Source organism: Babylonia areolata, chromosome 26, assembly GCF_041734735.1.
Source record: "Babylonia areolata isolate BAREFJ2019XMU chromosome 26, ASM4173473v1, whole genome shotgun sequence".
NCBI classification, from domain to species: Eukaryota; Metazoa; Mollusca; class Gastropoda; order Neogastropoda; family Buccinidae; genus Babylonia; species Babylonia areolata.
The window spans coordinates 34,890,472-34,905,907 of NC_134901.1; the positions used below are offsets into that span (position 1 = coordinate 34,890,472).

General features: G+C 39.4%; 1 protein-coding gene across 1 annotated transcript; it reads right to left on the reverse strand.

The window, feature by feature from the left end:
* Nucleotides 1–6,077: 6,077 nt before the first annotated feature.
* LOC143300298 (large ribosomal subunit protein mL38-like) lies at nt 6,078–15,048 on the reverse strand. The gene is made up of 7 exons (XM_076613895.1): nt 15,036–15,048; nt 12,884–13,092; nt 11,182–11,300; nt 10,328–10,486; nt 9,214–9,350; nt 8,311–8,398; nt 6,078–6,354 (listed from the first exon to the last, which is right to left on the reverse strand). Exons 1-7 carry the CDS (start codon nt 15,046–15,048, stop codon nt 6,150–6,152), a joined length of 930 nt encoding a protein of 309 aa, XP_076470010.1. The 3' UTR covers nt 6,078–6,149.
* Between the last annotated feature and the right edge of the window lie 388 nt (nt 15,049–15,436).

Sequence of the window (15,436 nt, forward strand, 5' to 3'; positions counted from 1 at the left end):
GTTGATGATAATGATGGTGTTGTTGTTGTTGCTGCTTTTGTTGTTGTGTGCTTTATTCATCTGTTAATGCTTGTATCCCCCCGCTCTGGTTCAGTGATTAATCAAAAAAAAAAATATATATATATATATATATATGCTTAGATATCTGTTTTTATCTGCTTAACCATTCATTTCTTTGTTTGTTTGCCTTCTGACTGAGGCCCATGCTTTCATTTACGGCCTTCCGATCTTAAGTTCTATCTTGTCAACATATCATTTTTAGTTATTGATTGAAGTGGGAGACAAAGCAGAAGAAGAAGAAGAAGAAGAAGAAGAAGAAGAAGAAGAAGAAATAGAGAAGGACAAAACAATAACAAAAAATGTTTGAAGGATTTCAGTGCGGTGTGTGTGTGTGTGTTGTGTGTGTGTGTGAATAGAATAGAATAGAATAGAATAGAACAGAATATATTTTATTGTCATGAAACCGTAAGGTTTATAAGACACAAGTGCAATGGTAAATGAATGAACGAATGAAAAACACACAATTAATCAATCAGTTAATGCAGTAAATTGCAGCAGCATTCATAAACAAATTTTCCCAATCTTGTTTGTATATATTCATCATCTGTTAGCATCACCTGACTGGGAATATGTCCTGTGTTATTCGAATTTGGAATATCCTTTAAAAATTGTTGCCTTAAGGTTTTATATTTAATACAATGATCAAGAAGATGGATTTCGTCTTCTAGGATGTTACACTTGTTGCACAATCTGTCTTCTTGTGGAATATTTAAATATCTACCCTTCTCAATCTTTAGGTCATGCGCGCTTATTCTGAGTTTTGTTAAAGCTTGTCTGTGTTTTGTATCTGATATATTTAAAAGATAGGTTTCAGTTTTGTACTGTGCTACAATCGTATTGTAAAATTTTAGCTTTAATGTTTTTTCTCTTTTATCTTTCCAGTATTTGATATATTCATTTTCTAATTTTTTATACACGACGTATTTCAGTCTATGTACGCTGAATGTGAATTGATTTTTCCAAATGTGATCAAGGCCTATAATTTCGAGTATCTTTTTAACAAAAATCAACCATGGGGAAGTTGTATTTTCTTGTTGGTACATGGACTTATATATATGTGTGTATGTGTGTGTGTGTTTGTTCGCTTGTGTGTGTGTGTGTGTGTGTGTGTGTGTGTATGTGTGTTTGATCGCTTGTGTGTGTGCGCGTGTGTGCGTGTGTGTGTGTGTGTGTGTGCGTGCGTGTGAGTGCGCGCGTGCCCTTCATTGTTTGCCTTGCTTTGATCTGTTACAAAGAACACTGTCAATCTACTCTTTATTCTGCCTTCACAAAAAACAAAACTGTACTCTGTTGTCCTCTGACCCCCCACCCCCACCCCACCCCCCAACCACACACACACACACACACACACATACACACACGCACACACACGCACACACACCCTCAATAAAAACTCTTTTTTTTAAGTTTCATAAAATTGCACTGTAACGATGTTGACGCAAACGATATAATAATTAAAAACAACAACAAAAAACCCCCACAAAAAACAACAACAACAACCAAAAAAACCCCAAAAAAAACAAAAACAAACAAACAAAAAAAGCAGACTACAATTACGGACAAAGACATCTCAGTCGTGCAAGTCAGGACGCTCACTTAAGGAAAGATATTAAGGACAGGGCGACAGTTTTAGGACACACAACTTTCACACAACGTAAACATAACTTTCGGGCGACCTCATGTCCTCGATCCCGACCACCACCACCACCACCACCATCACATGGTACAGCTAGCTATAGATAGCAGAAAGTCGTTCATCCGCCTGTGTGTGTATGTGCGTGTGTGTAGGGGATTCCCCCGGACCATAATTGCGACATCCAACAACAGTGTGTTCCCGCCTTGGGGGCTCAGACGTACGTTGACAAACCGGGATTGATAACGGAAATGGAAATGGGTAGAGGGGAGGGTGGGGTGGTGGGTGGGAGTGGGGAGGAGACAAAGGGAAGGGGGAGGGATGAGGATGGGGTGTGGGGGGGTGGGGGGAGGGAGGAAGAGAGAGGGAGAATAACTTGAAGTTTGAGGGGGTGATTGAGTATGTTGCAAACAACGCTTCTGGTTTGTTTGTTTTTTTCTTCATCCAACCCTCCACACACACACACACAGAGAGAGAGAGAGAGAGAGAGAGAGAGAGAGACAAAGACAAAGACAGAGAGAGAACGAACGAACGAACGAACGAATGTTTTATTCATTCAGATAAGGCCAGAGCCCCTTACTGAAGGGGGATTCATTGATAAATGATAATGAGGAAATGACACATGACACAGTAAACAGACAATTCAGATCAACCAAAAACTGTTGAGAGACAGACAGACAGAGAGTTTAGGTCTGTACAACAAGACACAAGTTCACACACACAGACACAGAGGAGTGGTGGGGAGGGAGGGACAGGAGAGAGAGAGAGACAGAGAGAGAGAGAGAGAGAGACAGAGAGAGAGAGAGAGAGAGTTTTGGGCTGTACAAGACGTAAGTGCACACACAGAGACTTAGAGGTGTGGTGGGGAGGGAGGGATAAGAGACACACAGAGAGAGAGAGAGAGAGAGAGAGAGAGAGAGTTTAGGGCTGTACAACAATACATAAGTGCACACACAGAGACTTAGAGGTGTGGTGGGGAGGGAGGGATAAGAGACACAGAGAGAGAGAGAGAGAGAGAGAGAGAGAGAGAGAGAGAGAGAGAGAGTTTAGGGCTGTACAACAAGACATAAGTGCACTCACACAGACTTAGAGGTGTGGTGGTGAGGAAGGGATAAGAGACAGAGAGAGAGAGAGAGAGAGAGAGAGAGAGAGAGAGAGAGAGTTTAGGGCTGTACAACAAGACATAGGAGTGGTGGGGAGTGAGGGATAGGAGAGAGAGACAGAGAGAGAGACAGAGAGAGAGAGAGATGGCGGAGCGGTTGGTGGGGATGGAGCGTGGCCGGAGAGAGGGAGAGGAGAACAGAAAGAGCACACCAACAAGTGACACAGCAAAACTCGATCCATTCGCCACACAGTGACTGACTGTAACTCACTCAACCACAACAGTGCGACGATTCACACTCGCTCTACTACCATCTCGCTATACCCCAGCATCAAGCAGAGGGGAATCCCCCTGCAATCTATCCTTGTGTGTTGATTTTTTGTTTGTTTGTTTTTTGTTTTGTTTTGTATCTCTCTTTTTGTCACAACAGATTTCTGTGTGTGAAATTCGGTCTGTTCTCCCCAGGGAGAGCGCGTCGCTACACTGAGAGCGCCACCCATTTTTTTTTTTTTTTTTTTTCCTGCCTGCAATTTTATTTGTCTTCTTATCCAAGTGGACTTTTCAACAGAATTTGGCCGGGGGCAACCCTTTTGTTGCCGTGGGTTCTTTTACGTATGCTTAAGTGCATGCTGCACACGGGACCTCGGTTTACCGTCTCATCCAAATGACTTGTGTCCAGACCACCACTTAAGGTCTAGTGGAGGGGGAGAAAATACTCGTGACTGCCGGTGTGATTTGAACCAGTGCGCTCAGATTCTCTCACATCCTGGGCGGACGTGTTACCTCTAGGCCATCACTGCTGCATTCACTCACTGCCGTGTTTGTTCTGCTTCAGGGGGTTTCAAAATGCAGTCAGGCATAAAAAGAACATACATGAGTTGGATGAACATGAGATCAATATTGAGCTTTGTCTGACTTCATGTCAAGGTTAAACCTTCACTGAATGTCAAATGAATATTTCTACAGAAATCAGTTGATGATGATGATGATGATGATGCAAACAATAGTAACAATCACTTTATTATTAATGATGATAATCTGAAAAAGAAAAAAAAAAGATTTACAGGTGATTGGAAATTCAAATATTCTTACATGGTGTTAACTATGGTAACTATGACCATAATAACAAATACAGCAATGACAGTGTTAAGTGGCTACTCCTTGAACAACATAGGAGACGAGAGATAGCAGCAAATAATATGCAGATCAATTTGCAAATGTCATTAAAAATTGTACTGAAATATAACTACATATAAACATTACGTGTGCACATTTGCAAGTTTGGATTCTTCATTTCAGATGTCTCTGCAAGTGTTTGTGTATGTGCATGTGTGCATTTATGTGTGTGCATGTGTTTATGTGTGTGCATGTGTGCCAGTTTTTATGTGTTTGTGTGTGTGTGTGTGTGTGTGTGTGTGTGTGTGTGTAGCATGCCCACCTCACACACACTAAACTTCAAGCATACCCTTTATGATGTGTGTGCATGAGCAAACAAGCACATACCCATGCCTAGTGAGGGATTTTTAGATCTGCATCTGAAAGAGATGAGAAAAGAGACAGTATCACACACACGCACAGACATGCAAAAATCACCCATTCCCTGTCAAACTCATAAACACACAATTCAGACATTGCTTTGGCTAGACTGCAAATAAAAAAAAGTCCAATTTTATTCTCTCGCTGCAAAGAAAGCAGAAGGTACAATATGTGTTTTTGCTGACAAAAAAATAGTCAATAGATATTGGAAAAAATATATTAGATGTTTTTTTTAAAATAAAATAGATAATTCATAACATTAACACCAATAAATAAATACTTATGAGCTCATAAGTAAATAAATATAAATTAAAAAAAAATCTTTTATTTTAATGCAAGACAAATATGAACACCCTGACTGACACTTTGACTTGGTTGGTTTGTCCTGAGGGATTTTAAGCAGAACATTTCCAACAGGAAGATGATGCAGTTTTAATGTACATATGTTCACACACACACATAAACATTATCACAAATACAAACATACACTGGCTTACTGGTACACACATGTATCTCATGCACTCTCTTACACTCAAACACTTGATGCAGACACACACACACACACATACACACACATACGCACGCACGCGCGCTCCCACACACACACGCACACACACTTATGTGCACACATGAACATATATCATTATATGAACATAATTTCCAACAGAACACACACACACACACACACATTGTCTCAACAGGTTGTGTTCTGCGGCTTGCTACCTGATATGCAACACAAATGGAATTCAGACAACCAAATAACTTTTAGATATACATATGTATCCATTTGTATCTTACATCATAATCCAAGTCATTATCACACTTCTTCACAACACTGCAACCATCATGAGTGTATGAATAACGCCTGACATAAATGTCACTAGATTTGGAAGATACTGAACAACACATGTTTGACACAATACAAACATTTATATGTTCACATGAAAAAAAAACAACCCAAGACAAAATAAACACTCTAATGGAAAATTGAGACCTCACCACCACCAACAACAAAAAAAGACAAGTGAGCAACAAACGCTGATGCCATTAATACTGAAGAAAGATTTTTCTCCACAAAACATACACATACAAGAAATTATATACATAGTGCACACACACACACACACACACATATTCACTTGCAATATCTCACTACCAACTTGTAGTATTTCATTACAAAACCTCATGGAGCACCATCTCATGATTACATTTGCAAGAAAATCATACATGCTCTCTCTCTCTCTCGCTCTCTTACACAGACAGACACACACACTGCAGTGAAATAGCATTTCAAAATACGCAACAACATTCCATTTATCAAGACACAATCATTCATAATGACAATCTCCTCAACCCACGCACATACAGACGCACAGCTGTGCACATTCATGCACACCTTAACAAAACCACACATGAACACACTTCATGAACAAACAGCGCCATATAAACTTTTTCTTAACACACACATACGTAAACCCCATGAAAAGTGTAGTAAAATCTTTACCTTGAGTTCCCTAGAAAAGTCTCACAGAGATATTCATTTCTGTTTATTCCATGCAAGAAGTCGCAGACCACACAAATTTACACACACATTCACACACACTATACACACACATAAACACACACACACATACATAACAAACACACACACACATACACACACACACATACACACTACACACACACACTATACATATATATATATATATATATATATATATATATATATTATATATATACACACACACACACACACACACACACACACACACACACACACACACCAAACACACACACAAACAACCGCAAAGTCCAAGGTTACAAGTCTTTCCACTGATGTTCATGAGAACGTAAATCCTTCAAGCGCAGTTTCACCCATGATGGCACTGGATCCGCTGCTGATGCAACGTTGGGGGACTTGGATTCCTCAGCAGGGTGGGCAGATGGGTTTTCATGAGTCTCCAGTTCCTCTGTGTACCAGTCCTCTAGTGTAGCCTCCTCTCCAAAATAGCAGTCCAAGTACCTGAAATCAGTGACATGCACAACGCTACTGAATGTGTAAGTTTGATGATCAAAGTGAAGATGAGACACAGATCGAGGTTGAGTACTCTGTAAAGGACCTCTGTGTGTAAATGTGTGTGTGTAAGAGAGAGAGAGAGAGACAGAGAGAGACAGACAGAGAAAGTGTGTAAAAAAAAAAAATCAATGGGAAGAGGATACTGACGGGAGATAATTCATCGAATCATTGTCAAATTCTGCGTACAGATTTATCTCCCATTATATACACTGTAGTCATCAACAAGTCACTTTGTTTTTGGATGACGCCATCGTGGATAATTGGATGGTGTGTACCATCATGTAACTAGTCAAAAAATGAATATCTGTCAACTTAGTTTCTCTCTTTTTCATTTTTTTTACTCACTCATTTCAGGTCATCTGTTTACCCTTATAGTCTTGGCATTGTAACTGACAGTGATTAAAGGGAGATAATGTCCACTTATCATGCAATCTGCTGGACAAATTCCTTGCAGATGCAATTTGAATTATTGTAAGGTTATTGTGACTACTGTATTTAATTATGAAAATGGTCCTGACGTTTTCACCGGCAGATATTCCAGCTTGTGCATCTATGACAAATATTCATACATTCACAGATTTCCAATCTGATGTTTTTTTTGGTTTTTTTTATTAATTTGACTTCTACTTTAATGTCCGAATAAAAGCAAATGCCAAAACATGATGAAAAGATGCTATTAAGCAATTCACATACGCACATACATTACAAAGATACCAGAAAGGTTTCTTTCATTGTTCCGGATAGTTTGACCCACATACTTTCCTCAAATACCACGTAACTATCTGTCCATTGACGCAACATCTAGACTTGTCGTTTCTCTCATTCTCTCTCGCCTTGACTACTGTAACTCTCTATTGTCTGGTTTGCCTGCTTCATCCGTTCAGTTCCTTCAGCACATACAAAATTCTGCTGCCCGACTCGTCCTCAGAAAGAAAAGATCTGAGCACATCACTCCTCTTTTGCAACATCTCCACTGGCTCCCTGTCTCACACCGAATAAAGTACAAGATCAGCACTCTATGCTACAAATGTATTCACAAATCAGCCCCTTCCTATCTCTGTGGATGCCTTCACCTCTACACTCCATCTCGCTCACTACGATCAACTTTGGATCCACTCCACTTACGCATACCCAGATTCAAACTCTCAACTGTTGGCCGCCGTTCTTTCTCTGTCTCTGGACCTTGCAATTGGAATGAACTTCCTCTTTCACTTCGTCAAGTCTCCACACTCAGCTCTTTCAAGTCTGGCTTTAAAACCCACCTCTTCCCAAAATAGCCTCCCTTCCCTGCCTTTTCCTTGTCTTTAGTTTCTCCAGTTTTAGAGTTATGCGTGCGTGAGAATGACTGGTGCAAAAGTGCTTAGATTTGTCTATGCACAAGATTCAGTGCTATATAAGTACCATTATTATTATTATTATTATAACTAATATGGGACAGGAAAGTCTCCCAAACTGAATACATCACTGCTCTTTTGCACTGAAACGTCTGTCTACCCCTCCAGAATTCACACGCTATTTTACTACCTCCAAACAGCGTCTGTCCCATCCTCTAGTCAGATACCACACAATGTCCCATGTACATCAATGCCTAGTCAGGTAGATGACATCTGTACTCACAAACATTTGTAGTCACTTGCGAGCACTTTTCACAGCTTATTTCGTATCATACAGAACCTAATTTTGTTTCTTCACAAAGAACATTTGGTATCACACATTATCTATTTTGTTTCTACACCAAGAATGCAGAATGTCCAAACAATGGCAGTCTTTTCATCATTACTGACATTTCTGATAAAGTCTCTTCAGCATCTATCTCTCAACTACACTTTGCATACATGTATATATATATATTTAAAAATAATTAATTAATTAATTAATTATTTATTTATTTTAAACACTTACCATTCTATAGAATCTAACTGAGGACAATGCCGCTCTTCTTGATGGTAGTCTGGTGGTGGAATGAACTCATATGATGGTTCTTTCATTTCTGGAGAAAAAAAAAAGGAGCACCTCATACTCTGTGTTCTTTGAACCCACATCTATTTCTTCCATACATGCACATGTTTGTAAGCAAGTGTCTGTGCATGTGCGTTGTGTTTGTGTGCATGTTCATGCATGGTTTGTGTCCGACTGATGCATTACTGTAAAGTGCTTTTAGATATCTGAAAGCGCTTTTTATAAAAAAAACACACAAAAAACACAACAACTACTGAATCTATTATCATAAATATCTAAGTATGATCCCAACACCAAGAACAGCCAATTTTTCTCAGAATGCAAATGGCTGATTTCTGTGTTGTGATTAGTTTTAAATCAGTCACATGCCCTAAAATTCAACCGTGACTGGTGATTTCATTCAGTGAATCTCTGACCATTACAGAAACTTACAAACATCTGACTGGACAACACACTGTGAGAACTGATCCACAGATCAAATATACACTACACCACACCACATCTGCTGAAAAAAAAACCCCAAAAACGGGGGAGGTACGGGAAACAGATGCCTGATCTCTACCAACAGCACTTCAGACTGTGGCACCATTTCACAACCCCCAATCCAGCCCAGCTTTCAGTTTCTCAAGTATGCATCACTGCGTTTAGACAAATCCATATATGCAACACCACATCTACTGGGCAGATGCCTGACCAGCAGCATAACCCAAAGCACTTAGGCTTTGAGTGCATGAATATATATTTGTGTACCTATCTGAGTGGATTTCCTCTACAGAATTTTGGCAGAGGACAACACTCTTGTTGCCATGGGTTCTTTTTCAGCGCAGCACCTATACAAAGACTCACTCAGTACATTCTGGAAGACAGAGGAGACCGATACATCCCATCGGCTCTGGAAGAAACAGAGGCTGGCCGGAGTGATGTCCTCCCGATGTTTCCGATAAAACTCTGCTGTGCTAAACGTCCGCTCGCTCAAGGAATTACTGCAAGAGAAATTTCAACACAAGATAAACATATCAAATGGTGCACTGTGACCAAGTTCATGTTACTAGGTAGAGGGTGAGGGAACGAAAACAGACAAAACAGTATGAAAATGATGATAGATAATGGTAATGATGACACAATTCCAATGCAGTGATGATGATGACCATTTAGCAATAATCTGCTTATATCACAGATTGACATAAATTTACACTTGGGCCAATAGCAGAGTGAGAGCTGTATTATCAATGGTTTCTTTATTACAATGGGAAATCATTTACAGCTTAGTCTTTTGTGAAGGACTATGACAAGGAGGCAAAATTGCACTGGCTCTTAGTGCTGCAGCCTTTGGGGGCTAGTTGGCCTTTGGGTACCACCCCCAACGCTGACTGTCCTAAAACCCTGTTGGCCGAGAGAGTGGGGATGTAACTTGGGCAAGACACTCTCCCCTGTAATCACATTCTAGCCCAGATAGTTGGGACAGCAGTTGCCTCCTCTACTGTTCTGATGGTCAAGTTGAACATGACTGACTATCATACATATCTGAACACTGACAGAAGATATAGTGAAGCCATGGTGATCTGTCACAACAGGTACATACACCTGGACTGCACCCACAATTATGAACACAGCATAACAAACCATGACTCTGGCTTCACCATCCAATGACATCAAATATGAACATCTACATTGAAACACCAACTGTGCAAAAAAAAAAACACCAACAAAAAAAAAAAACCGAAAAAAAAACCCAACCTCTCTTAGCTGAGAAAGTGGGGATGTAATTTAGGCAAGGCACTCTCCACTATTATCAAGTTTTAGCCTAGGTAATCGGGACAGCCTCCTCTGCTGTTCTGATGATCATAGCTGGATATGAGTGACAATCATACATTCCATCAAATCCTTGCCCTATCTGTCTGAGATTGGTCAAAGTGGGATACAGCTGACTGTCCTACATTTCATTAAAATCCTCCCCCACCTGTCTGAGATCGGGTAACAATCAGACAAATCCAAGGGTTTCTGCTGCTGGAAAAGGATGAAGGCGTAGCGGAGACAGCCAGCACCTCTTACAGGGAACGGCTGCAGGTATTCACACACAGTTTCTCCCCCTTGGACATCACAGCCTCGTATATTGGTGCTGCAAAACAAAAAAACATGTTGAAGAAATCAAAACTGGCAACAGCCAAAGTAAAATGCAACCTGAATGAAACATACTGCTTAGTTTATGGAGATAAACTGGTACGATGGGCGTGACGGTGGAATGCCCACATTCCCATTCTGCCAGTATGAACTTGACTCATCCTGTGTAAATGAAATAGGATTTTAAAAAAAGGTTATCGGCCGTAGCTACTTTCGTTTTCTCTGCATAGAAGGATAGTAGTTTGCACAGGACAGGAATGTCAGACCCCTGCTGGAGTCTGCACTAGTGGGTCACAGTTAAGTATGTGTAATGAAAAGATTTTATTACTTTACGGGCAAATTTTAATACTGTGTATCAGTGTATGCTCGTTGTTCTTGAGAATACATTTCCAAAATATCAAAACCACAATCATCATTTCTGATTCTTTGTTATTTCTCTTATTCATTAGCTTGTTTATATTTGCTGTTATTGTTACTGGAAGATGGCAATAATCAGAGTGATGGTAACTGATAACGAGAACAACCATGCTTACTGTAGTAATGAAAATCAAGCTAAAAATAACATCTAGTTTCATTCAGTCAGTCATTTTTCACATACATATGTTTCTTGCATATCTTTCATTACTACGACTACTGCTGTACAGCTGGTATGAGTTGCTGTAGCTGCAGTGTCTAAAGGAAATGAATACTGACACCATCCAGTGGAGGCACTCTCTGTCGTTGTCCTGCAGATGACCATCAGGTGACGTCATCACCAGTGTCCACAGTGTGTCCTCATCACTTTCATAACTAACAAATGGTGCCATGGCTGCCTGAGGGATAGAGTACACACACACACACACACACACACACACACACACACACAGAGTCAGGAAAAATGTCAGCATCATCAAATTTGCACTCACACAAATCATTGCAATCTTGCACAAATGAACCAGAAACATACATAAATGTATTGCACTTAACGTAAACTGATATGGGGTGGAGAAAAACAACACACACGCTTACTGTAAAATTCTGACAAGTAATATTTCACGAGGATGATAAACTGAAATTATGAAGCTAAATAAACAATTTTCTGTGACCTTCAATTATTATAATCTATAGATGTGAAATCATAACAATCCTTTTCTTTTATCCTAACCACTGACAGCACAATCTTCCCCTCTCTCCTTTCCATGTGCAAGCACATTCTAAATATGCAACGTTATACAGATAATAAATGCCTGTCCACTCATTTCACAAATGCACAAGTCTTCTTAAAGTTTATAAAACCCCAAGACCAATACCTCTAAGTGAAATGCTTTACAGGATATGAGAGACACAGAAGTGAAGGAGGAAAAACATGTTAAACAAATAACAAAAAAGAGAGGCAAGGCTTCAAGACTCACTTGTGATACACTTAGAAAAAAAAAAAAGTAATCGTTAAAATGTGTTCTGTATTTGTTATAAAGCTTCAGGTAAAAAAAAAAAAAAGCAAGAAAAAAAGACCTGATCGCAGATTCAAATCCAGCATGTTCGGGTGGGAAGAAATTGTCTTAGTCACTGCACTACTGCGGATCTATCAATGACGTTTAAATTAAGCATGTTTTTTTAAGCGTGATAAAGCGATTGCTTCGAAGTGAGAATGCTGTTAAACCATGTTATTTTGGTGTATCTCAGGCATTTAAGAATTTTTTTAAGTCAGCGGTAAAGGAGACATTGCCATCACCTCAATCACACTGCAACATTAAGCTGTTTTCTCTGGATCTAGATAGATGAACGACAAGTTCAGTTACACTGGCCAGGAAAGTACGACACAGTCGATTCAATTTCCCTTTCATGTTCATTCTAGTCAATAGAGTATCCACTTTCAAATATTCATAATTATGCAGGAAATATGTTCATGATGTAGTCTCTGTCACTGTATGTGTTCTGTCCAGAATTCATATTTCTTTCTCTTTCTTTCCTTTTAAATGTGAACAAGAAAAATGAGGTCACTCCGTCTTTGTATCAAGCATCGCCTATGCTACTGCAACTGAGATACGGAAATATGGTGTTTTCCGAATTCCGGATATAGCCTCAATGAAATAAACCGTTAACGATACACACACGGCTTAATTCTGGAGACTTGCAACCTAATATTGGTATGACTGTGAAGACTTTTTTCCCTACTACTTTCAAGCCAAATTTGGTATTGACGGACAAAGTATTTCCAGAGAAAATGGCAATGTTAAAGTTTACCACAGACACACAGACTACACACACACACAGACAACCGAACACTGGTTTATAACATAGATTCACTTTTTTTACACAAGTGAGTCAAAAAACAACCCACCCCCCCCTCCTCCACGCCCCACCCCTTCCCGCCCCTCCCACCCCACAAAAACAACCCAAGCAGACAGTGTGAAACCTCTGAAGGAAGTATCTTGTTCCCGTAACAGACTGGAGTGACGAAGGCCTCATCATAATCGTAGCAGACGGCCATGGGAACTGTGTTGTAGAAGAAGGCTGAAGCAAACAAGTGGTCGTACAGGCCAAAGTGTTCAGCGATGTTGCGGACGTGGTGTGGCCCCTGCTCCTTCACCCAGCCATCCTGCACTGCTTTCAGGTCCAGCTTTACTATAAAAAAAAAAACAAAACATGATTGAAAAAAAAAAAAACAAAAAAAAACATGATTGAAAAAAAAAGAAAAAAAAAAAGAGAGCAAAAGGCAGAATTAACAAATCATGCATATTTCTAGTTTAAGAAACAGTCACAAAGATCTACTTGCTTGTTTAAAATCCAAACCTGTAAATTCCATCTACAATTATGGACAACATAACCAAGAAAGTAATGACTTTCCATGACAAAAAAAAAAAAAAAAAAGAGGAGACAGGAATATATGGCTTCCAAATACTTTTTCTCCATAGGAAGCTGGCCATAAAACCACTAATTGAACACTCTTTTTAACAGTAAAAAAAAAAAAAAAAAAAAAAAAAAGAAAAAAAAAAGAATGATCAGGCAAAAGGCTGATAAAGCCTAAAAGCCATAACACATAATATATGATAAACCATCCTTCCCTTTATTTCTACTCCAGCTGCTACCCAAAACTGATTGTGCACACACACACACACATCTGTACCCTTAGCACACATGCATGACATACACACAAGCACACTTATGCTTTTGTATGGAAGTGCAAATGAGTACACAAATGAACAGAAATTGACTTAAAAGGGAGAGGTGCATTCACATTTTCCATTCCTACACATAGCAGACCAGCTCAAAAGTTAAAAGCCAGTGACATTACAGAGCACTACCACACAAAACTGTGGGAAAATAACACCAAAAAATAAACTGTGAACAATCTTCAAACAGTGAACTAAATCATCTGAATTTTGTAAAGCCTGTAGTTTCTCAACTGCTTTCAATATTTCTTCCACTTTACTTAATTGCATCCCACATAAATTCTGCATTGAAACTTCATTGATAATAACAATATGTAGTAACTTATATGAACAATATGTAGTAACTTATATGCAAACTCCCCGTGTAATGGGCTCTAAGTGCAAGTGCCTCACATGAAACAATACACATACAATAGTGCATAATAACATACCAAAGCAAATTTTAAAACAACATATATGTATATATCTATATACACCATGACAGTACCACAAATTGCAACTATGAACAATACCGCCCCCCCACCCCCCACCCCCCTGACCCCCACCCCTGCACCCCCCTCCCTCCTGCTGTGTGAGTGGGAGAAGGCAGACAGACAAACAACTACACTTCACCATAGGTGTGTTCTAAAATGTGTTTTGAAAGAGGACAGCATTGGTAAGTGATGGAGATCCAGAGGAAGAGAATTTCAGGTAAAAGGTGCTTGGTACTGAAAGGCCCTTTATCAAAATGTCTTTGAAGAGGTTTGGGGGACTTGAAGGAGCTTTTCTCCAGTAGACCTGATAGAACAGTGAGAACTGGATCATGGAGGGGTTGTAAGTTTACAGGACAGAAGATAAGAACGATGGAAGAGACCCTCAAAAGTGGTGATAAGCCAATATGCCGATTTTGTACTGAATTCTGTACTGGATGGGGAACCAATGAAGTAGACTTAAGAGTGGGATAACATGATCTTAAGTGGGATAACATGATCTTTTTTCGAATTTCTGAAAATAATTCATGCAGCGCTATTCAAAATCATCTGAAGGTGTGACAACAAATCAGAAGGCAAACCAGCAAGTAGTGAAGTGTAGTTGTCAATACAACTTAGGTTCAAGGAACAGACAATTAGCTGAGTGGCTGCTTCAACAAACTGATATGGTTGAATGGTACAAATTTTTCTCAGTTGGAAAGTTTGCAGTTTTACGTACATTACTGACAAGGTTATGGAGGACAGAGCTGAATCAAAACATATATCCACTCAGGTTTCTGACAAAATTTTTAAAGCTGACATCAGCACTGCAGACAATCAAGGTATGGTCTGAAATATGACTGAAAGCCGACTTTGAGCCAACAGTTAAAGCAAAAAAAGAAGTGACCAGTAAAAAAAAAAGCCCCAAAACCTGAAACATCCAAACTTTTGTCATACATTTTCTGTGTCTTGCAGCAAACTCCTGTTTTACTTTTGCTTTCTTCTTATTATGCTGCTTGTTGTCAGTTTCCTTTTGACTGGCAAGTGGGAAGCCAATGTTGACACAGCTGCGACGACTTTGTTTGGCACTTATTTCTGCAATAAACAACAACAGATTAAATTAGTTCACTGATGATTAACTTCAATTGAATATCTTCTGCATTTAGTTCACTTTCTACAGAGTAAATCAGGTTTTTACTGGCAAAACAGGGTAGTTGGTACAGCTTTAAATTTTATCAGGTAAACAGTAAATTGTGGAACTGATTTTATATGAGGTATAGCACTCTATGCAGGTTCAGTCAGCTGTCTTGACTGTCCTTAGTTAAGGATCATGCCAAAATAAGCAAA